General features: G+C 52.3%; 1 protein-coding gene across 24 annotated transcripts in view; it reads left to right on the top strand.

Annotated features, from left to right (window-relative positions):
* Nucleotides 1-23,284, top strand: part of PAX2 (paired box 2) — an 89,074-nt gene that overhangs the window by 5,031 nt on the left and 60,759 nt on the right. For 12 of the 24 annotated variants that reach the window (XM_085554438.1, XM_085554430.1, XM_085554433.1 and 9 more), the window contains 2 exons: nt 9,169-9,337; nt 10,254-10,451. In XM_085554438.1, coding sequence (XP_085410564.1) covers nt 9,169-9,337; nt 10,254-10,451 — 367 coding nt within the window. Of the gene's footprint in view, nt 1-5,693; nt 5,835-9,168; nt 9,338-10,253; nt 10,452-23,284 lie in introns of those variants that run through there. The other 12 variants (XM_015866839.3, XM_085554441.1, XM_015866836.3 and 9 more) reach the window with 2 other exon arrangements.

The raw sequence follows: 23,284 nt of genomic DNA, 5'->3' as shown, positions 1-23,284 counted from the left end.
ATGGGAGAGCAATGGGTTTTTCGCTGATCCGCAGCAGTTTTCGCTCCCTCCCCGTTTTTATGGGTGTATTATAGTTAGGGGTTATATAAATGTTTTTGCGTGTGATAACTGTAAATCCTAACATTTGCAAATGGCCCGGAGGCAAACTAACCTTGGACGGGCAGAGAGAGGGAGGGAGGGAGGGTCTCCCATTACTGCTGATTAAAAGGAGGCTTTAATAAGCGTCTAATTCACTCATCGGGAGTTTTATGGAGAAATTAGAGGCGGACACAAAAAAGACATCTCGGTGGGGGGGAGGCGATGCAGAGGGGGCTCACGCACCCAGGGCAGAGGGAAGAGGCAGCTGGGCCTCGGCACTTGAACGCTCCCGGCCCGGGCTCCCGGGGGCGTCCCGGCCCGGCGGCGTGCGAGGCTCGGGAACGGGGCGCAGACAAAAGGAGGGGGCGAGGAGGAGGGCGAGCGGCGAGGCCGCAACCCCGCCGCCATCCCCAGGCTGCTCGGGCCCGGCGGGGATGAGAAGGGCAGAGCCGGGGCAGAGCGGTTGAAGGAGCCCACCACGGCCCCATCTGCCTGTGGCCCGAGTTGGGGGGCTCTCCCGGCTCCGGCCGGCCCGTTGCGCCGAGAGGCGGCTTTGTTTCATTAGCGTCTCTTCACGTCGTCGGCTTTTCCCCCTCTTTCTTTCTTTTTCTTCTTTTTTTCTTTTTTATTTTTTTCCTTTTCCCTTTTTTCTTTTCTTTTTTTTTTTCCTCCCCCCTTCAATGAGGCTGTAAAAGGTCTCCAGCTTGTCTCGTTTTTGTGGCGAACGCTCTCTTGTAAAGAGGAGAGGTTAAAGTGTCGGTGACTGAATAAAGAGCAGCACACGTGGGCTATTACCATTCAGGGCAAACAAATGCAGAGAAGGGGAAAGCCAGCAGCAGGCTCGGCGGGGGGAGGCCCCCCCGGCGCACGCCCGCACTCGGCCCGCAGCCCCGGCCCCGCCGCGGCCCCGCGTCCCCCAGACATGGAACCCACCCATGGCTCACAAAGGAGCAAGAGAAAGCGAGAGGGGGAGACACGAGGGGGTCTGAGATGGGAAAAAAAAGAAAGTAGCTTTAGGGGAAATGTGCTGTGGAGTGTGAAATTGCAGCCCGTGGTGCTCCATATTGTACCAGAAGCTCTCCAAAAACTCATCCTCCAACGTGACCAGAGGTGCTCGGAGGGAGAGGGGCTCGGAAACGCGGGGGGAGGGGGAGGAAGGGGCTTTCATTCTTTTTGCTCTCCCTTCCCTATTAATCGTTCATTTAAAGCCTAACTCGCCGTTTGTGTGTTAACCCGGGCCGCCCAGAGCAGCCCCGGTTCTCCCGCAGAGCCGACCCCCCCCCCGGGCCGCGGTGCGTTCCGAACCGCAGAGCCGCCCGAGGAGCGGCCCAATGCAGACCCCGGCGCTGACCCCCGCCCCACGGCCCCGCACCCCTGCCTTTTATTTGGTCCGTCTGAGGCCGGGTTCTACCCCTGGTTTTCTCACGCGATGCGAAATCGGTTGTCACGGGTCAGAAAAACATCCGCGGACGCTCAGGGCGGGTTTATCCCGTAAATCCGCGTGTAAAGTGTTGGGGAGCGCTAAGGCAGAGCTGAACAGCCAATATTCAGGCTGACATCGCCCGGCGAGGGGACGAGGAGAGGAGATCCGCGAGCCGAGGGCCGGCAGCTCCCCAGGTCACGGCTCGGAGCGCTGCTCCCGGCTGCGGATGCCCGCACCGAGCCCCTTTGTTTCCAGCGGCCGCCTTCGGGCCGGACCGGGTGGACCGAGCCGTGGGGAGTCAAAGTGCTGCGGGGGGAGCCAGGGCCAGGGAGAACTGGGCCAACAGAGAATGCTCTGGCTTCGTCAGTTGGAGAGAGCCGGGTAATGATGCCGATCGAAAGATGCCTATCGCCGCAACTGCCCCCCAAAGTTTGTTTTTCTTGAAATTTCCGCAGAGAGGCAGGCGGCTCTTCTGAAGTGTAAATGTTTGTAGGTGGGGGGGAAGGGCAGGGATGGGGGGGATCCTCAGAGCTTCTGAGAGAGTAACAGAAAGAAAGAGATGGAAAGAGTCGGGGAAAGGAAACACAAGAACCAAAAAACAGAGAGATGGATGGGAAGAAAAAGAAAGGAAGGGAAGGGAAGGGAAGGGAAGGGAAGGGAAGGGAAGGGAAGGGAAGGGAAGGGAAGGGAAGGGAAGGGAAGGGAAGGGAAGGGAAGGGAAGGGAAGGGAAGGGAAGGGAAGGGAAGGGAAGGGAAGGGAAGGGAAGAGAAAGAAGGAAAGGAAAGGAAAAGGAAAGGAAAAGGAAAGGAAAAGGAAAGGAAAAGGAAAGGAAAGGAAAGGAAAGGAAAGGAAAGGAAAGGAAAGGAAAGGAAAGGAAAGGAAAGGAAAGGAAAGGAAAGATACAAGAAGAAGAAAAAGAAAGAAGAAAAGATGTGCCTGCTTCCTATCCTCCCCCTCAGCACACACCACGTCACCTGCCCCCCCTTCCCACCATCACCTTCCAGCACTGTTGCTTTGGCAGTCCTGTATCCCACTAGCCCCAATTGTGACCACTGGGGCCCTGATCCCCAGACTGCCCACTTGTGTTCCTGTCACACTTTGTGTGACCCTTCCCTTCCCTTCCCTTCCCTTCCCTTCCCTTCCCTTCCCTTCCCTTCCCTTCCCTTCCCTTCCCTTCCCTTCCCTTCCCTTCCCTTCCCTTCCCTTCCCTTCCATTTTCTCTTCTTTGATTTTCTTTCTCTTCTTTTCATCTCTTTTCCTTTCTTCCTTTTTTCTTTTCCCTTTTTTCTCTCTTCGTTTTCCTTCTTCTCTTTTGTCTCTCCTCTCCTCTCCTCTCCTCTCCTCTCCTCTCCTCTCCTCTCCTCTCCTCTCCTCTCCTCTCCTCTCCTCTCCTCTCCTCTCCTCTCCTCTCCTCTCCTCTCCTCTCCTCTCCTCTCCTCTCCTCTCCTCTCCTCTCCTCTCCCTTTTTTCTTTTCCCTGTTATCTTCTTGCCTGCTGTCTCTCTGTCTCCCACCCTCTGCTTCCCACACACCCACCCAGACTCACTGGGCCCATTCTCCCTGCCCTGCCACAGGCCTCATGGCTCCAACTGCTCTCTGCTGAGACTCCTTCCTCCTCACTGAGATAGGGAAGCAGAGATAGAAGTGTAAAGGCCACGGCAAAACACATTATCGGGAATAAATCTCAGCTCCGCCAGCCTCCCACAACACCAGGCCGTGCCCCGAGCGAGTGATCAACAGTTGGGCCGCTTCCCACCCGCACCCCGCCGGCAGTCTCCGGTGCGGGACGGGGCTCTCCGCCCGCCGGCAGGTGCGGTCCCGGGGCCGCCCCGAACTTTCCCCGCTCTGCCGAGCGACCTCCGGGCGCCATCTGCAGGAGGCGGCGGGGAGCGGCGGGCTCTGCCCCGCACCTGCGCCCGGCCCCGCCGCGGCCCGGCCCTGCCCTCCGCCCCCCGAGCCGGGCGGCCCGTAGCGGGTCGGGGGCAGCGACGGCGGAGGGGCGGAGTGGACGGAGCGGTCGCGGGGTGCTCCGAGCGGGGCGGCCCTTCCGGAGCGGAGCTCCCGGCTGCCGCTCCCGAGCCCCGCGTCCGAACCGGCTCTCGGAGCTCCGGCACGGCCCCGGAGCGCAGATATATGCCCGAGGGCTGCAGGAGACCGCTCTGAGGCTCAGCCCTTCGCGGCGAGAAGAGCGCTGCCTCACTTTGCATTGAGCCCCCACGGCGCCCAAAAAGGGGTTGCCGGGTTTTGTTGGCGGCGGTTTGTTGTTGTTGTTGTTTTTCTTTTCCAAATCATCCTTTTTGCACACGAGGGAAAGAGAGACGGGAGTGGAGAGACAGAAAGAGAAAACATCAGCTGAAGTGCCAACATGATTTATGAGACGGTGGAAAATATTTCATGAAGATCTCTCCGAGATTCTTTACTTAAAGCGGGCAGAAAACAAAGGGACCGTTCGGCGGCAGATAGCGGAGGGGTGGGGAAGGAGGAAAAGAGACGGAGAAGTGTATTTCAACGGGTGAGCAGCCCGCAGGCTGCAAAACGAATTCAGCTCCCAGCAGTTTCTGCCTCGTCTTCCCACCTCTGGTCCTCAGCCTCACAGGCGCTCCTGCCCCTCTCTCTATTCCTTGCTAGGTCGCAGCCACGTCTATTTTAGTTGCATATCGGCTCGTGAAATGAGTTTTAAATCCCACCTTAGCTCAACATTAATAATAACAACAACAAAGTGGAAAAAAAAAAAAAAAAAAAAAAAAGATAAATAAAAAAAGGTGCCGAAACTGGGAAGTGCGAATCCTTGGTTGTTTTTTTTTTTTCTTTCTTTTCTTCTTCTTCTTTCCCCCCCCCCCCCCCCCCCCCCTCAAATGGTGCAAGTGGAAACTTTACAATAACTGAAATGAGCTCGACCTATTGGTGCAAAGAGATAGCAGGTCTTGCCTCCCATCCTTCACTGTTTTTCTTCCTCCTTTAATTTCAGTTTCCTTCCTTCCTTCCTTCCTTCCTTCCTTCCTTCCTTCCTTCCTTCCTTCCTTCCTTCCTTCCTTCCTTCCTTCCTTCCTTCCTTCCTTCCTTCCTTCCTTCCTTCCTTCCTTCCTTCCTTCCTTCCTTCCTTCCTTCCTTCCTTCCTTCCTTCCTTCCTTCCCTCTTTCCTTTCTTCCTTCCTTCCCTCTTTCCTCTTTTCCTTCTTTCCTTCCTTTCCTTTCTTTCCTGTTTTCCCTTCTCCTTTTCTAGTCCTCTCCTTCTCTCTTTCTCCTTTCCTCTTTCCTTCTTTATCCCCTTCTTCCTCCCTTTCTCTTCCTCTCTGTTATCCTTTCCCTCCGTTCCCACTGGCCCCGACTCTTACTGACCCCCCTTTCCCGCTCCAACCCGACCGAAGTCTCCAGCAGCATCGAGGAGCCCGAAGCACCGAGCGGGGCCGTGCGAGCAGCAGCAGCCCCGGCGCGTATCGCGGCGATCCCGGCTCAGGCCGAGCTCTGCGAGGCGGCGGGGCCGGGCCGCCCTCCCTGCGCCCTCCGGGGCCCCGCGGCGACCGGGCCGCCCCCGCACCGCGTCCCGGCGGCGGCTGCGGCCCCCCCGCTCTGAGCGGCGGCCCGGCCCTCCTCGCCGCGCTCGGCTCGGCGCGCTGGCGAATCAGAGAGTGTCGGAATCTATTGCCTTTGTCTGACAAGTCATCCATCTCCGGGGAGGCGGGCGGGGGGCTGAGGGCGCTGCGGCTTTTAGAGAGACACACACCGGGAGAGGAGGCTCCAGTCTCCGGCCCCGGCTCCTCGCAAGCACTTCCCACTCGGGCGCAAGTCCGCCGGGCGCCGGAGCTTCCGCCCGGCCGAGAGGAGGGGCGCGCCCGGCCGCCGCTTTCCCGGGGATTGCTACTCCAGCGCCAACTTACGAACTGCCCCGGAGCCGAGCAGCAGCTGCAGGAGCCGCGCCGCCCGCCCCCTCCCCGCCGCCGGGCCCCGGGCCCCAGCCATGCCCGCCGCCTGCCCCCCGGCGCCGCCAGCCCCGAGCCCCCGCCGCCCCCGCTGAGCGCCCAACCCGGGAAGCGCCGGCCCCGCTCCCCGGCCCGGCCGGCGCCGCTCCCTCGCTCCTCTCCCTCTGTCTGCTTTTCGCTTTGCTTTTATTTTTGTTTGCTTTCGTTTGCTTTGGTTTGATTTGTTATTTCGGGGTTTTTTTTTTGTTTGTTTGTTTTTTTTGTTTTGTTTTGTTTTGTTTGCTTATTTTTTTCTCCCCTAAGTCTTGAAGTTGAGTTTTAGAGGCGACACGGCGGCTTCAGCCGATTTCTTCCCCTTCCTTTGCCTCCCCATGGATATGCACTGCAAGGCAGACCCCTTCTCAGCAATGCACCGTGAGTACTGGAGCCCGGCTCCTTCCGCTGCGCTGTCTCCCGTCCCTCCGTCCCTCCCCTCTAGCCCCTGCCCAGCTCCCCCTGCCCGTGTCCGGGCAGCACCGTCCGCTCCGCCCCGCGCTCCCGGGACCCGGCGCCCCGAGAAGCCCCGCTCCGCTCCCGGCCGCTCTCGGAGGATGCGGCGTTATCCCTCGCTCCTTTTGTTTTTGTCCCTTTCCATCGCCGTGCCCGGAGCAGGGGCAGCCCGCGACCTTTCGTGGATAAGAAATCAGATTATTTTATTTTTCCTCGGGATTTGGTGGGGTTTGGCTTCGATTTCGGCTGTCAGTGGCAGATAGGGAAATAGATGTCAGTTCCACGCTCACAACAGTTCGGTCGTGGCGGCTCCGGGCCCCGGTTCGTGGGGTTCGTTTAAAAGCTGAGATGAGGGAAAACGGGGAGAGGTGATGCTGGGAACCGGGCGGCCTCGGGGCTGCACAGAGCCCCGCTCCTACCCGCTCACGTACCGCGTCTGCGATGGGCGATTAGAACGCATTGCTAGCGCCCGGGAAAGGGATGCGCGGTGTGTTTTCACTTTAGAGAGGCATTCTTTCTCTAAACGGAGGCGAAGGGAAGCGAAGAGACCCTCTGCCAGGGCTCATAGAGAGAGATGTTTGGGGGGTTTATATTTCACCGCACGGAGAGAAAATAATTCCGAGCTTTAAATTAAGGAACAAATAGGAATACGAAGCCGAGATTGAGAGCATCCCGAGCCAAGAGATGAATAATTGAGAGCGATCTGTAACTTCTGACACCGAAACTTTTGAGGACACGCCCTGCCCGCTGCACAAAAACAAACCGAAAAGACACAAATTAGAAATGCTCCGAGTTTACCAAATCCCATTTTGCCGTGAGAAGGCGCAGAGACCCGGTCACGGCCCGCTCCTAAAACGCTTGGCAGGACAGCTGTAGGCAGCCGCCCTCCCGCTTTCCAATTAATGATTTCCAGCGCACATCGCCTCGAATGCGGCATTTAATGCCGAGGAGCGCACCGAGCGGCCCGCGGTTACACGCTGCTTCAGCCCGTACGGCGCTGCTTCGCTCCGCAGCGGCCGCAGCAATTCCGCCTTCGGTGCGGGGCGCTCGGAGCGGCCGGGAGCCGGCAGCCACGGCACAGCCGTTCGTTGCTGGGAACTCAGCGGCATTCGGCAACGATTTGGGCTTCCGATTAAATTCGTAATAACCATAATAACAATAATAACTCTACATTCCATTCGTTCCCTGCGCCGTATTTCCAGACGTATGGGAGTACGGATCGGTAAAGCTGCCGAACCCTCCGGGCTGAGGGCATCCCGGCATCCCGGCCCGAGCCCCGCACAGAGCGCTGAGAGCGAACGCCGCTCCTGCGAGACACGGCCGCGGTGCAAGAATTTGAATTATTAATTTTTAATTTTTAATTTTATTTTTTTTTTGCATCCGTTGCCCTTTAATACTTTGTAATGTGAGTTCTAAAAGGCCCTTTGAATTATTTATCGCGGAGTTGCCGAAGAAATTGCTGTCCTGTAACTTTAGAGGCAACATGTGCGGAAGGGCTCAGAACAAACGAAGGAACGCGGCGCACGGCCGCGGCTATCGGTGGGGGCACGAAAATCCTCCCCCTCCTCCTTCCCCGCCCTCCCCCCCGCACCCCGCGTCGAATTTACGAAGAGCCACACGAGAACGCAGCGAACGGCTGAGCCCGTGGGGCAGGGGCGGCGGGGGAGGGGGGGGTGGGGGTGGGCGAGGTGCTCCTGAAGGGGGGAGACGGAAAAAACTCTATTTGTGCGAGAGGGCTCGGATCGATCGCAGGGCAATGAGAGTTTCCACTAAGTTCAGAGCCAATAAGTCAGTGTCAGAAGCGGGGGAGAGGGGAAAAAAAAAAAAAAAAAAAAAAGAAAAGAAAAAAAAAAACCTCAGTGAAAATACAAACAGATCATTTTTCAGCAAAGTGTAGAACGAACAAAGATCTCGTGGCCGGGGATGTGCACAAGGTTAGGGCCGGGAGGGAGGACGCCGCAGCACAGCTCTATCAGCGGGGTGCGGGTGCAGCCGGGCGGCTGTTGCAGGTGCACGCTCGGAAAGCAGCCCGTTATTGCTCGATGAAGGGGAAGACGAGCCGAGAAATCGGCGATGTGGTCCCGGGTGAGGGAGAGAGGGGTTTTGTCCAGAAAGGGAGGAATAGGGAAACACGGAGCGGTTTGAATTATCCTCGAATTAATTTCCACTGATGTAGATTCGTGCGGTGAAAAGAAAACAAAAAACAAACCCATGTATTAAAACAGAAAGAAAGGGGGAAATTAAAAAAGAAGCAAAAGCAAAACAACAACAACAACAACAAAAGGATTCGTGAGAGTATGACAGATATATATATATATATCTCCTGGATGATTTTTCTTTTAAAGATCGAAAGCCGAGGGGAGAGGGGTCCGTACGCAGGCGAGCCCCGTCCGCGGGACACACGGCCATCCCTGCTCTCGCCCTCCCTTGTCCATCCGTCCCTTCCTCCTTCTCCTTTTCTGCCCGAATCCCTTCAACGCGCATCCGAAAATAACCAGAGACAGCGCACTGTGCGGGGACACGCTGCGGGCTGGGGGAGGGCGGGGTCGCCGGTAACTGTAATTGACAATGCGATAGAAAATCGTGGAAAGCAAATTAAATAGGAGAAGGAAAGCGCCGGAGTAGAAAGTGGGGGGGACTGCAGCAGGGGCTGCCCGGGGCCACCGAGAGGCTCCGGAGTTTGGGAGCGGAGCCGTTCCCAGCACCCGGGGCCGGCACTCACTCACCCCGTCCTCGCCCGGGGACAACGGCCCCGGGGAACCGCTCTGCGATCCGGGCTGGGGAAGGGACGCGGCGTGCGGGGCTGTGCGGGAGGCTCGGGAAATGCACGGGGCCCCGAGCAATGTGCCACCCCACGACTCGCGTCCAGCTCTGCTCCTTTCTTCCTTCCTTCTTTCTTTCTTCCTTTTCTCTGTTTCTTTCTCTTTCTCTCTTTCTCGCTTTCTTTCTTTCTTCTCTTCCTCTTTCTGCATTTCGCTGTCTTTCTGTCTCTCTTTTTGTCCCTCTGTCTTTCCACCTTTCTCAATTTTTTATTTCCTTCTTTCTCTGTCCTCCTTTCTTCTCTTCCCTTCCCTCATTTCTTCCCATCTCTCTTTCTCCCTTTTTCCCCCTCTTCCCCACCCCATCTCCCCCAGTCCCTCACCCTCACGCACCCGCAGCGAGCGGAGATTTTTGAATCGCGCGTGGCAAAGAGCCCCCGACTAACGGTGTCTTTCTGGGGTCCGTGGGTTGTTGTGTTTTTTTATTTCTCTTTCCCCAGCAGGGCACGGGGGTGTGAATCAGCTCGGGGGGGTGTTTGTGAACGGCAGGCCCCTACCTGACGTGGTGAGACAAAGGATAGTGGAGCTGGCTCACCAGGGGGTGCGACCCTGTGACATTTCCAGGCAGCTGCGGGTCAGCCACGGCTGTGTCAGCAAGATCCTGGGCAGGTAAGGACCGCGCCAGCTCCCTCTCCCGCCCCCGAGCCGCGGCTGCCCGCCGCCTCCAGCCGCTCCCCGCAGCCCCGGCACGCGGAGCCCCGCCGCAAAGGGAAGATGAGCCGGGCCGGGGGCTGCGGGAAGGAATGGCTGCGGAGGGGGAGGCGGGAGGGAGAAGGGACGGGGGAAAGGGGGGCAAAGGGGGAGGGAAGAGAGAAAGAAAAAAAAAAAAAAAAGGAAAAAAAAAGAGAAAAACGATAGATGAGCGACAAAGAAAAAAAAAAAAAAGCAAAACCAAAACAACAAACAAACCCAAACCCGTCAACAAAAACCCCAACTCACACCGATCCGTAGGCGGCCTTAGCAAATGCACGGGTAAATAAATAAACATCAGGGCAAGGAAATAAATCTCTGCCACCAAATGCGGTGCGCGGAATCCCGGGGCCGAACCGCGGGGCCACGAGCGCGGAATGCGGAGAGAGGAGCTGCCGGGGTGCGCTGCGGGGCCGTGCGAGGCTGCAGGCAGGGGGTCGGGGGGGGGGTACGGACCGCTCTGCCGCGCTGCTCTGCCCGCGGCACGGCACGGCACGGCACGGCACGGCACGGCACGGCCCCGCGCTCGGGAGGGTGTCTCCGGTTTGTTTGCCGGTGCCCGGGCCTGAAAGGCGTGTGTAAGAGCACGGAGGGAAGGCAGCAAATGAGGCAGCGCTGCTCGCGCCTCAAAAACACACTCATTAAAAAAAAAAAAAAAAAAAAAAAGGGAATTAAAAAAAAAAAGGAAAAAAAAAAAAAAAAGAAGGAAAATAGTGACCAGGGAAGAGCTCTGGCTACGGGAGGCGGCCCCGCAACCCGCGGCCCGCACCCTGGGGCACAGAGCCCGGTGGGCGTGGGGCGCTGCGGGGTGCTGACCTCCGTGCTCTGCGCTCAGGTATTACGAGACGGGGAGCATCAAGCCCGGCGTGATCGGCGGCTCCAAGCCCAAAGTAGCGACCCCCAAAGTAGTGGATAAAATCGCCGAGTACAAGAGACAAAACCCCACCATGTTCGCTTGGGAGATTCGGGACAGGCTACTGGCCGAGGGCATCTGCGACAACGACACGGTCCCCAGCGTCTCCTCCATAAACAGGTAAGGGCGAGTCCGCGGCCCGCTCGTCTCCCCCCGGCCCCACAGCCCCGCGCAGCGCTGCCCTCCCCGTCCTTCCCCCTGCAGCCCCCCGGGCGTTTCGGGACCAGCCGCGCGCCGAGCCGGGCCCGCTCGACCCGGGCTGTGAGAGGCTCTCCTGGGAGAGAGGCCCCGGCGGCAGCGAGGCTCGGAACGGAGCTGCCAGCCTCGGGCGCCCGGCGCTCCCTAGCCCCGCTCCCGGCCGGTCGCAGCGCCGCACGGTCCCGGGGTGGCCCGCGGCAGCGCGTGTGTCCCGCCCGTTCCCTGCTGCAGGGTGCCGCTGACGTCGGTGGGGCTCGGGGTGAGGAAAGTAACGGTGTGACAGGCAGAAAATGATAGATACGGGTGGAAACGGCCCGCAGTGCTCAGGGTCACGTATTAATCCACTGCGAGGTGCTCGGATCTTTGCCCACTGCGCGTACGAACGCGCCGCACGCTTCGGGAACACTGTTGCGGGCACAGCAGTCATCCCCAGTGTAGTGCAGTGCATCTGCATGGACTTCGAGTGTGCCTGCAGAAACACAAGGGCACAGGGGTGCTGGCAAAGGGCGCTTACATGGGCACCAAAGCCCACCGGGTATAAGGATGTGAAATTCTGCGCGCAACCCCAAATATACAGAGCTCCCATTGCAATAAAAGCACACAGGGTGTACGTAGATGTGCACGCGGACTTTCCTTGTGCCTACATAGATAAAATTGCACACGTCAGTATATTTGTCCTCTTGATATACAGCGAGTTTAGCCAGATTTTTTTTTAAAATCTGGTGTATTTATAGCAAGGGAGGAAAAAAATAAATAGCGGGGAAAACACAGCGGTATTTTTTGTGTCGCGCTTTACGTGGCAGATCTATCAAAATATGTCTAATAACTCAGGCTGCGCATTTCTAAATCTGGCATCCTATATAAATGGGTTTTAATATTTTGCAAATGATATGGAATTATCCCAAATCATCTTGAAAACAGCAGGTAGAATTAGCTGCTGGAATGTACCTTGGCTAAGGAAGATTCCCTCAGACACACTGTCTCTGTAATATACTGCTAGGCTACCCTAGGAAATTATCCCTGTGTGTGCCATCTGTATTAAAATGGTTATTAAGTTATGAACAGGGTAACATAATACTGATCGGCTAATTATACACCCTCCTAAAAAACCTCCAGGTCTCTGCTCCTCTCTCAGTCAGGTACTGAAATAATAACAGTTTGACATTCAGACACCTCGTACGGGCGGTGCGGAAGGACGCGCGCTGTCCCTGGAAGGGACCGAGGTAAAGAGGAGCTTAGGGACAGCTGGGGCTGGGGGCAGCGGGCTTGGCATGCCCCTCTGCTGGCTTGGGTGTGCCGCTAACTGGGGACCCTGTGCGCCAAATCTCCTGCCTGCTGCACTCAGTGCCGTGCGGGGCCGCAGAGTCCCAGCGAGGAGGCTGAGGACCAAGTGCTGCTCTCAGCTGTGCAGCCAGTGTAGGGCAGGGCGTGGGCGAGTGCCTCAGTTTCCTCAGCCTAGGGATGCAGATTGGAGGAGGGACAGGTATTGGCTGAATAGTGTCTGTAAAATGCTTTGAAAAGGATGAGGGCTTTGTAACTGCCAAGTGTTGTTCTATTGGAGAGGCTCAGCTGCAACCCACCATATTTGATTTGTACTCTGATGGCATCTGAGTGTGGAGCCACCAAGGTATAAGTGCAGGTCACAGAACTTGAGGGTCCATGCAAGACAAGGATGGCACCACGGGCTGGGAAGAACCACAATAGGAAAGGAAATGGCAGCAAGGGAGGGCCCAGTGCTGTGGCTGCGGGCAGCGCAAACTCCATCTCTGCGGAGGCTTCTACGGCTCTGCATAACACATGAGCAAGGCAAACACACATCTTTTCTATCTTCTATGGTCCAAGTCAACCTAGAGAACAGGATAAATGCTCTGTAATGGCACATTGTGCTTCTCTTACCCACTGTACGGTCATGAACCTCGTCTAACACTCCAACCCCTGAGCCGCCATGGATAGGTGGCAGTTTTAAAACCAACTTGCTAGCAATGTATTTTTGTATTTTCTCAAAATATGGAGCTTACAAAGTGAAAATGTCATGGGCGCAATGTCCAGAGCTTGTAAGAGCTGTCTGTGAGCTGCCTGGCACCCGAGACCACCGGCGGGGTCTGTACAGGAAAAGTTATCTCCGTCTGTAGAAAGGCTGCAAATACTGCACTTCAGAACAGGGATCTCCTTGTATGCAGACAACAGCACCTTGGGTTATTAGAGGCTTTTCCAAAAATGCTTTGATTCCATTTTATTTTCTGCCATCCTCAGCACTAGTCTAGCATGAACTAAGTCTTTCAGGAGAAAGACTACAAAACAGTGCTATTTCAATCCCACTTTTAAAGTCTGCCCCAAACATTCATTTTTAACTTACTTCCCATTAATTATGTTTTGTGGTACATGCATTGTACGTGCCCACATTGCGCCGATCCGTCGGCATTGCACTGGCACTATCAGGACGCATTTGGGGTGTACTGAGCTTCACCTGAAATGTGTTCACTCCAAACGAATGCAGGTAAATGCAAGGTACAAACCAGAGCAAAAGCTGTGTGTTAATGATCTCCTCAAGATTCAGGAAAAAAACCTTACTCTGCTGCGCAGTAGTCTTGTTGTAATTATGGTAAAATAGGTAGTACAACAAAAAATAATCATCTGTACATTCAGTGCACAAACCACACCAGAGCTGGCAGGAAGGAGATAGAACAGTCATCTCTACATCGGGAGCTTCCCTGCTCCCATTTAGTGCATTGCATGATAACCTTGCTGTGTATGCAAGCACACGCACACATACATACACGTATCTGTGCAAACTTGCACACAAACAGTGCATGTAACTGAGAAGTGACAGAAGTTCTTAATTCTTTGGTCAGCATTTAATGTTCACATCAAATCCCTCAAGCGTCCGACTTCCCACGAGAACTTTTCCATCTATCCTATGACTATAACCACGTTATCTTCAGTCACCCCAGTTAGAATATTTCAGCCTGGCTCACACACAACCTGCTGTAAGTGGTGCCTCCTACCTTGGCTGCAGACACCAATGGGAATTTTTGCTCAGTTTTGCAGCATGCACAGTTAACCTAAGGACATAGTTTCATGGAAAAATAGTCATCCTTGAAAAATGTTTTCAGTTAGACAACGTATCTTAGTGGGAACAGGACTGAGCACATCACGGTTGTGCAAAAAGCAGTGCAATGGATGCCGGGGCGGTAAGCCCTGTTTTCTGCTTCTGTTAGAGACAAAAGCAGAGCGGAACAAACCACACATAACTTGTCCCTCTATTTCTGCTTGGCTGAGGCTGGGCTTAGTACTGAGGACTCTCTGTCGGTCTTCTTTCGAAGAATACCGAAGTCAGAGCATTACAGAGTTCAGCCAGCCCCCTGGGTGTGCTTCCGATCCAGGTTCCTGGGAGCAGATCTAGCTAATGCTCCATGGCAGAGAGTTAGTGGATATATTATCCTGGTCGAGCTCTTAGATTTTTTTTTCAATTTTCTCTTAAGTACTGAGTGTGCGTTGGTTCCTAGTGTTACGTGCAGTTTGGGAAGATGTGTTCTGTTGCATTATCTAACAACCGGCTAATGATTCCTAGTTAAAGCCTCCAATAGTGATTGCTTTTTAAAAATACATGTGGAGAGACAGACACATTGATTCAGGTTATAACAAGCAGTGAAATGCACTTGTGTGGTGAGATGCTCAAAGCGTGGCCAACCGCTGTGGCCATCGGCAGGGCCGTAGTTTGGAGCAAAGAAACAAATTCTGTGCATCAGGTTTCTCTCTCCAGTTCTACCATTAACTTTCTGTCTGATCTCAGAATCCTTAGGAGGACGTGCTGCCATCTATGAAATGAAAATTGAGGTGGTTTAGCTACCTTTGTAAAACACAGTGCTATCTTTTCTTAAAAAATCCCATGCAGCTCAACGTGTAAGAGGAAAAGGTTCAAAACCAGAGCAAAGTCCTCTTACATCCGCTGAGGTTTTCGCCCACATGAGGGCAAGAGAATTGAGCAGGCTTTTGGCAAGGTAAATGTAATGTCTAAAGACAAGCATCAGGTCTGGGATAAGGCAGGCGCATTAGGGCATGGTCTGTGTCATATGCGGAAGAAATGAGTGCTATGTAAACAGAGTGTTTCGAGTCACTTTCACCAGCCTAGCTTAGAATTCCCCCAAAGGACATCACAGCCAAAGTCCCTGAGAATCTCTCCCCTTCTTTACCAATGAACTCATCTGGCATTCTTTAGGACAGGTCATGGTGCTAGGGAGAAATCTGAAGAGCGCACAGAACCTCTAATGGCAGCTTGTTCAGACTGACCCCGACCAGCGACAGCAGCATGGTCTACAGTGAAAGCTGGGAAAATGGCACAGTTCATGACCAGCAAGTGCGTGTGTCACACAGACCTATGGCCACCGCCAGCACTTAGCAGCAGCATGTCAGTTTGCTCAATGGGGAGGCCAAGGATCAGCCTGGCCACATAGGCTGGGTTAGCCTCTGACTGACATCAGCTTGGTGCAAAGTGAGGGTGAAGAGGGCTTGTCTGGCAGCACCAACACAGTTCAGCAGCTCTTGTAGGCTGTCCCTCCTTGGTTCACACAGAGAACCTTGGGATTCCAACAAACTCAATTTCCTGAGGCAGGGCATGCACTCAGTAGAAGGCTTCTACTGGCACTTGCATTCAGCTGAGCAATGAAGGCAATTGGGTCACACAGGGCTTCATTACAAGGAATGCAGTCCTTTAAATTCAGGCTCTTTTCCATCAGACACAACCTGGTATTATCTTCTTTTCATCATTGCAAATAAAGGACAGGCTCATAAAGCAGAGGTTACAGACAATGTTACTGCAGCTGAAGGAGTAAATGAATGCCCGCAGCATTTCTCTTTGTCTTATTCCTCATGTCTGGCCACTGGAAGGTTGTATGGTGGTAACTACAATAAGCTGGTCGTATTTTTTTCTAATTTTCATATTACACAGATAGCTCAACAGAGGCAGGTTGTGAGAAGTGACCGTAATGGGAACTTTTTCAGCTCCCTGTTCTGTGAACCTCGAAGTGCAGAACCACACCAGTCCCTTTGTCATCAACCATCCCAGCCCTTCCTTTTTGTCGAGATGCACAAAAAGGTTGATTTTTGTCGGAGTTAAACATTTCCAAGCTTTTGCATCCAGTGAATGATTGCTGCTTTCTGTCATAGAGGTAGCTGCACTTCAGCGCTGGGTGAACGAACCTTATAGAGCTAAACCTCATTTACCAGAATCACTATTATGTGAAAAAACTCATTTGGCTTTGGGAGAAAAGAGGAGAAAATATAAGTGGTCTGGCCAAGCAATGACGGAATAGTGAGAACAATATAGTCATCTGAAGGGCACAGTCCATCCAACAGGAAACAAATTATTCACGTTTAAACAAAGCAGAATAGCCAGGAACGAAGGGAGGGAAATAAGAAAGAAAACATTCAAATGGTAGCAGAAGGCACCTCCTGATATGGAGGTCCATTAAGTTGTGGAATTGCATCCCATAGGAATTCCTATTTTCTTGGAATATATATAACTGCATGGCATTAATAACACAAGCAAACATACAATAAGAAATAATCTTGCATTGGCTAAAGAGATAGATAATATTCCAGCAGGCCAGCTGGACCTTTTATGATATGATGACGTGATGCATACAAAACAAAGTCATGCTTCCAGTCATACATCAAGTATCTAAAAAAATCTGTCTCTGTTCCTAAAGCCTGTTCAAACAAAAGATCTCCAAATTGCTTGAATAAAAAAGACGTAGCTTCAAAACATTTGAACAAGGCTGAGCCTTGCTTAGATTAACTTAACATGGTCTTTAATTAAGGCATGTTGAAATTCAAATGGTGTTTAGGCTCACTACTTCGAATCAGGAAAATATTTAGGGATCCTGTTTATGGCACAGATCTCTGTAAATGGGAAGGTAGAGACATTCAGAAGTGTTTGTCACTAGCCTGATGACAGGGCAGCTAACTAGGAGTTCAGGAAATCCCATCTGTGTGTAGATGGCTCTGATAATGATTACTACTCCTGAAAGTGCCAGAAAGGTTTGAGTTTTGCTCCCAAACAATCATTCTTTAAACTGAGAGCTAATGGGAATGAGGATTTCTCCACTGTAATAGCAATTAATCTGTTGGAGCCTATACATGTATGGACATATTTACCAGTCCCGGCTGATTAAAAATGTTGAGTCAGAGCCCCAAACTGTGCAACTTGCATACAATTCAGGAGTACCAGTGATACAATATGGGTTTGTTTTTACTTCTTTTCTCTTTTTTACCCCAATTTTTAAAAGGGATTTTGATATCTGACTGCTATTAAACAACTTTTAAAACATCTTAACAATGCGGCCCCTTGATTCCTTGGGGACACTCCATGAGCCACAGAAACATCCTCTATTAGATGAGAACTAAGATTCTCAAGCTATCGCTTGGCTAGAGAAGCTGGAAAACCAACAACAAACACCGTTAGGTCTGTGATGAAATACTGGGCACTATGATATTCAGCGTTAGCCTCCAATTTTCTCTAGTGCCAGTAACGGAGAGCTGATGTGATAGCACTTATATGGCTATCTACCTGGCTGAAAATCACAAATCTAACCAGTTGGTTTCCAAACTCCTCAGAGTGCACTTACAAATATTCATTTCCAATCAATTTGCACCTTCTAATATTTCTGAATGCTCACACGTGATGACAGAGCCAGAAGCAATGCTGATGCTTCCTATTTCTATTGCAATAGCATAAAGAGGCTCTGTGCATAGATCACAGCCCATTGTCCAAAACAGGCACAGCGTAAATAGGAATTTCTTTTGAGAGGATCTTTTAGAAAATCACCATACACGTGTGCCTTTCTTTACACCCTCACCTTAGCATATATTAGGCTCATAATTCAGACAGCCCTGAAGTTTTCAAGGATTAAACAAACATGTATGTTCTTTAAAAGCAGTGAGACATCTGGCCAGGGCTTACCCACCAAAGCCAAGTGTAGGGAATGGTAAAGCAAAAGTGAAAGCCCTCTTCTCTGGGCCCCATCTGACAGGCAAATGCTGGCCAGACCGCAACAGCCTCCCGCTCTTCCTCGATAAGCAGGCATATAAATAAATAAATAAACGGCATCCTAACTGCACTGAGAACTCAATAAAACAATCACATCAAATATGAGGAGGTATAAATCTCTCGTCTGCACAGGTAACCCACTCAATTGCTTTTATTATGGCTCAGCCTGACTCCATTTATTACCATCCGTGGCCTGGGTGAAGGATGTTTGCATGCAGGGTGGTCTCCTGGTGAAATCCTATCCCTAGAGCAGTGACAATCAGCCCATACAGAGGTGGGTTTTGGTGGGGAGACCAAAGGCAGATTCATCTGTCTGTGTGAAGACCAATCAATAACCCTGTAACGAGACCCCTTGTCGCTGGGAAATGGACAACACCATAGTTAATCCTGGAGCCACAGGAGAGAAATAGCTGTGGTTGGGTGTGAAAAACAGCAGGATGGATGCACGATGTTTGAGACATATGGACAGAATAGGTCTCTCCATCTAGGTCTGGAGGAGGAGTGATGGGATAAGAGACAGAAGGGCCCATTTATGTGTATCATGGGCAAATGTGAGAGGCCAGGGTGTTCAGGGGGGGGCATGAGGAAGGAAAAAGGGTAGAGCTATACTGCATTTTTTTATAGGACATTCACATAGGGACTGTGTGAAGAACATAGATCTGTACCTTTGGAGAAATGTGCCCACTGGTTGGATATTACATATGAGAATATCACTATACGGCAGGGAACATGCGACTCTTGGTAGGCATGCAGGTGGTGATGCAAAGTGCTGGTGGGCTACAGTAAACACAGGCAATGCAGTTGGGGAAGGATATCCCTTTGTCCTCTGCCTGGCTTGGGATTTATGCATGTACCTGTTTTGACAGAGAGTAGAAAGAGTGATGTGCCAGGAGCCTGAGCTGGTGAGCTGTGAGTTCCCAGACACTTCCCAGAACACACTACATACAAAACATCCCAACTTCACTGCTAAAGTAGGAGAGGAGATTCTGGTGCCTTGTCCCTGCCTGTATGAACACCAGCAGCAGCCACTCCTCACTGCTGCCATCCTCCAGATCCGCCATTCCATCGGCACTTCTGAAACTTGCACCTGGGCTTTCAGCAGCTCCTCCAACATGCACAGAGAGAAACTGGATCATGCCTCTACTGATGGTTTTCTCCTGGGGGCCAATTCAGTTTTTCTTTTCTTGGTTCATTTCGAACGGCTCCTCTCCCTCGCAAGGCAAGCCCTGAGCTCTCTGCAGGGCAGGGCATGGGCTGAGCACCCAGCCTTGGTCAGAGGTATGTGGCACCAAGAAGGGCCTCCGCTCAGCCCCAGTGCCCACCGCTGTGCCTCTGTTACCTTTCAGCATGCTCATGCTTCTCCAGAATTTTTTCAACAATTTTTGGTCATCTGCCTTTAAAAATTGCAGCACAATGTAGCTATGTAACCGTGCCTGCTGGTAGTATTTGCTTAGATTCAAGCCCAGAAAAACCTCTCCTTTTTCCTTAAATTCTGGCTTTCAGACTTGAAAAATTATATATTTGCACAGAAATTATGCATATGAAAAAATACATAAACCTCTGTATATAAAATCAATAGGGAAGGGAGGAGAGAGAGAGTAGAAGAGGAGAGGAAACAATAATATTTTTTGAGATGAATCCACTTTTGCACACTGTGAGAGCACAGGAAGATGCCTGGCTGGGTTGTGCCATGTGCAAGTGGTCAGGGCTGAGCAACCAGGGCGAAGTGGACAACGAGTAATGCCACAGACTCCCTGTCCCTGCTGAATGAACAGCAAATTTAGGGTGTTAAAGAGACAACGTTTGTGGTGCTGCCTCTGACAGACAGACAGCTACAACGTGAAGAGTGCGTGAGCACTGCTGGGTGGCACCAGTGGGAGGAAAGGGCAGCAGATGATGACGAAGTGAAAGGCTAAAGCAGATGTGAGTTGGATGTTGCCAAACGAGACCCCCTGCAGTTTAGATCAGGAGGTCCTGGCCACTGTGCCAAAGGGAATGCCATCACCCAGTGCTGCCAGCCAGATCCTTTCTGTGGCTCCAGCGATTTCAGGAAACGCGTTCCCGAGTTGGGGTCTGTGCCTAAGGCAGCAGTGAGGATGGACACAAGGTGAGCACGTCCAGCTCTAAATTTCTGGGAGGAGCAAGTGCTGGCCAGGGGACTGCACATGTGAGAAACCAAAGGGAGCACGGCTCCCCCGAGGTGGGTGTGTGAGCAGGGCAGAATCTGGTGCACCAAAGGCAGGGCATGAAGAGATCCCAGGGAGTAGAGTCTTTAGGAGAGTAAATGTGGCTCAGAGCAGCACTTAGCCAAACTGAGAACACCTTTCACAACGTCTGAATGCTCTACTGGCTCGTTCTGTGCACAGGGATGTAATTTGAGCATGGAAAACTGCGTGCATTTCTGCAGCAAGACCGCTGAGTGCCCATTGTTCCTTCAGACAATCTTCTCTGTAATGGATATTTGGGTTGGACGTTCCCCCTTACCCCATGACATGTGTATGAGGAGGAGCGTGGGCATATCACTAGGGTAACATGCCTGGGTAAGAGTATAAGCTTATACTGAATATGTAGAGTTGGGCTGCGGGAGAACCTGAACAGCCCTATCCATGGAAACAACGCCACAACCCCACAGTTGTGTGCCAGGAGGCACAGGAGAGAGCAAAGCTGTGGTGCTGTGCACCTCCTGAAGGGGGCACCCAGCACATCTAAGGGAATACAGGTGCACGTGGCATGATGCATTTGGAAGAGCATGGATATGTACTAGTTCTCCCTATATGTGATCTAGGGCTGTGGACCTAGGGGCACTGGGGCCGGCATCTCACCAAAGGAGTTATTTCTAATGAAAGCCATAGCTTAACACATAGGACTCTGCCTTTCTCTCCCCTCTCCTTCCCTCCCCTCCCACTACTCTCCTTATTACCCAGGCTATCTTGTTTGGGTTAAGAGGCCAATTTCAACAGACTATAATTGAGGAGTGAAGAGAATCTGATAAGATAAGGAAGGGACATCATTCCTCAAGGGATCAATAGAGGTTTCATGTTCCTCCTTCCCCTGCTGTGTCCCTAACACGCTAATGCTGTGTGTCCATGGGCTTCGTTTATTTGCTCTGCTTGTCTACGAGTCTGAGAAGGAAGAGTGGGAGCAGGGGGTGGCTGCTGACACCATCTGTCACACAGCCAGGAAGGAAGGGACAGCAGTGACGATGTGGGAAGAAAGAGAACAGGGCAATAGGGGAGCTGGGAGCAGTGGGACGCCTTTCTGACAGGGTACATGGACTCACCTCCAACCCTTTGTCTTCATGTCTTGTTCCACTGAGAAGAACACTGACTATTTCTCTAGATGCAGACTTGCTTTTCCAAGTGTCCCTAACCCCAACATGGCGCAGGATGTGAGCCAGCCCCACACAACAAAGCTGGGCCAGCTTCTGGCGAGCTTGAGAGTCATGGGGGTCTGGGGCTGAAATATCTTCTTCCAGCTGATTTCTTTTTTCTTTTTAACACCCTGAGAAACAGACGCTGAGCGCCAGTCAGTCATGCAGCGAGCATGTGGCAGAGTTGGGAATACAACCCAGATCCCCTGACTCCCAACCTCAGGCTTTAACCACTAGACCATGCTTCCCTCTAAGCCACCTTGAACTTTCCTCGGTGAGGATGGGGGCTGCTAAGCCTCTGTGGGCTGCAGTTTACCAAGCTGTCAGGAGTGTGTTCACTGGACCGCCTCACCAGAGACAGCCTTCCTCACGCACGCTAAAAAAGTTGAAAAGAAATTCATTTCATGGCCGGTGGTTGCTTAAAAAAGGCGATTCCAGCATATGTATGTGATAAATGTTAACTGTGCATTAATCGCATTAAAGAGGACCCTATAAACTTTTCATTTCTAATTAAATTCTGGCCGGTGATTCTGGCGAAGCCAGCACACTCCGCGCCTTTGTTTATGTGGAAAATTAAAATGCAAATACAATGGAATTTATTTCCATTACTAGAGTGATATGCTGGGCTCCTCTGTTTAACAGCCTCCAATTACTTCCAAGCAGGGCTCTCTCCCTCACTCCCTCCCTCTCCCTCCTATCACCCTGGGATACTGCAGGGCAGGCTCTGGTGGAGCCCTGGATGGCTCTGCGGGGTCGGGGTAGGAGCGTGGGGGGAAAGAGTGGCAGAGCACACACACAAGGAGGCAGGGGAAGGAGCAAGGTTCAGGCTGATGTGAGGGGTGGAAGGGAGTTATCTGCTTGTAGCCTTGCCCGATGACAGGCACTGAACCCACTGCCTCACCCAATCCCAGCTGAACAGATGTGGGTAGAGGCTGTGGGTCTTTCCCTGCTGGGGCACTCCAGGGACAGGACAGAGCTGAGGGCTTTCTCTGGAAGTTCTGCAGACCTTGCACAACCCTTCTCTCAGGCTTTGTCTGGCTGAGCACTGCCGGCCAAACCCTGGTGGCGAGGAGTTGTAGAGCAGCACAAAGCCAGACACATCGCCTGCACAACACAAATAAATCCATGCAGCACTGACACGCAATCATCAGCAGAGAAATAACCCTGCTTCCGCCCACTTCCAAGGGACCAAACGTGGCTGCACTTGGGACAGCAGTGCGCAGTGCACACGTCAGCAGCCTCTACACAAGCCCAGAGACTCATCATACCTTTAAAGCACTCAGTGAATATTTCAGCTGGCATAGAACCACAGCCATATGTACGTATACAAAAGACCTCCACCAAGTCAGGTGTGAGCACCTTCAAATGCTCACTCACACTGCAGTGCCCTGTGTGTTGGAACAGGGGCAAACAAGGAGATCCTTACAAAGGAAGGGATGCACTTCACTTTATCCAGCCACCCAACAGGGATGGTCAGCAGGGAGAAGGAGGTGATTGTTCTCCTCTACTTGGCTCTTGTGAGGCCCCATCTGGAGTACTTTGTCCAGGCCTGGGGCCCCCAGTACAGGAAGGATGTGGAACTCTTAGACCAGGTCCAGAGGAGGGCCACTAAGATGATCAGAGGGCTGGAGCACCTCTCCTATGAGGAAAGGTTGAGGAAACTGGGATTGTTTAGCTTGGAGAAGAGAAGGCTCTGGGAAGACCTCATTGAAGCTTTCCAGTACTTCAAGAGAGCGTATAAACAGGAGAGGGAATGGCTGTTTACAGGGGTGGACAGTGATAGGACAAGGGGGAATGGTTTTAAACTGAGACAGGGGTAGTTCAGATTAGATATTAGCAGGAAGTTTTTCACTCAGAGGGTGGTGGTGCACTGGAACAGCACTGTGGACCTTTTAAACCCAGGCCATTCTATGATTCTATGATGCTATGATTTGTAGACCCTTGCACAGATTCAAATGTATGCAAAACCACACAGTACAGTCTTGCATACATTTTTACAACAACTTAGTGCATATGGAGGCTTATCCAAAGTCCGTAGGTGATGAGTTTTAGCCAACTCCTGAGTGCCCCAGCAGGTGCACACACATTTAAACACTGACATAGCCTTAGAAGTGCATGGACACACACACATGTGGATATTCCTGTGCAGCCATGCCACAGGGCATCTGTGCGTGACCAAGGGGTGCTCCAGCTGTGTATGAGCATCCCAGGGAATCACCCAGTGTTAGTCATTCCGCCCCAGCGAGGCAGGGAAACAGGAGAGGGACACATTCACTTACTAGGCTGAAAAAAGGCCATTACCCAGGCAAACAACCCAGTCCCTGACATCATTATTCA

This window comes from Coturnix japonica, chromosome 8 (assembly GCF_054131305.1).
Source record: "Coturnix japonica strain WE chromosome 8, WE-NBRP24, whole genome shotgun sequence".
In the NCBI taxonomy this organism is placed as follows: Eukaryota; Metazoa; Chordata; class Aves; order Galliformes; family Phasianidae; genus Coturnix; species Coturnix japonica.
The sequence above is the reverse complement of the archived record's forward strand: the minus strand, read 5'-3'. Positions and strand labels throughout refer to the sequence as shown.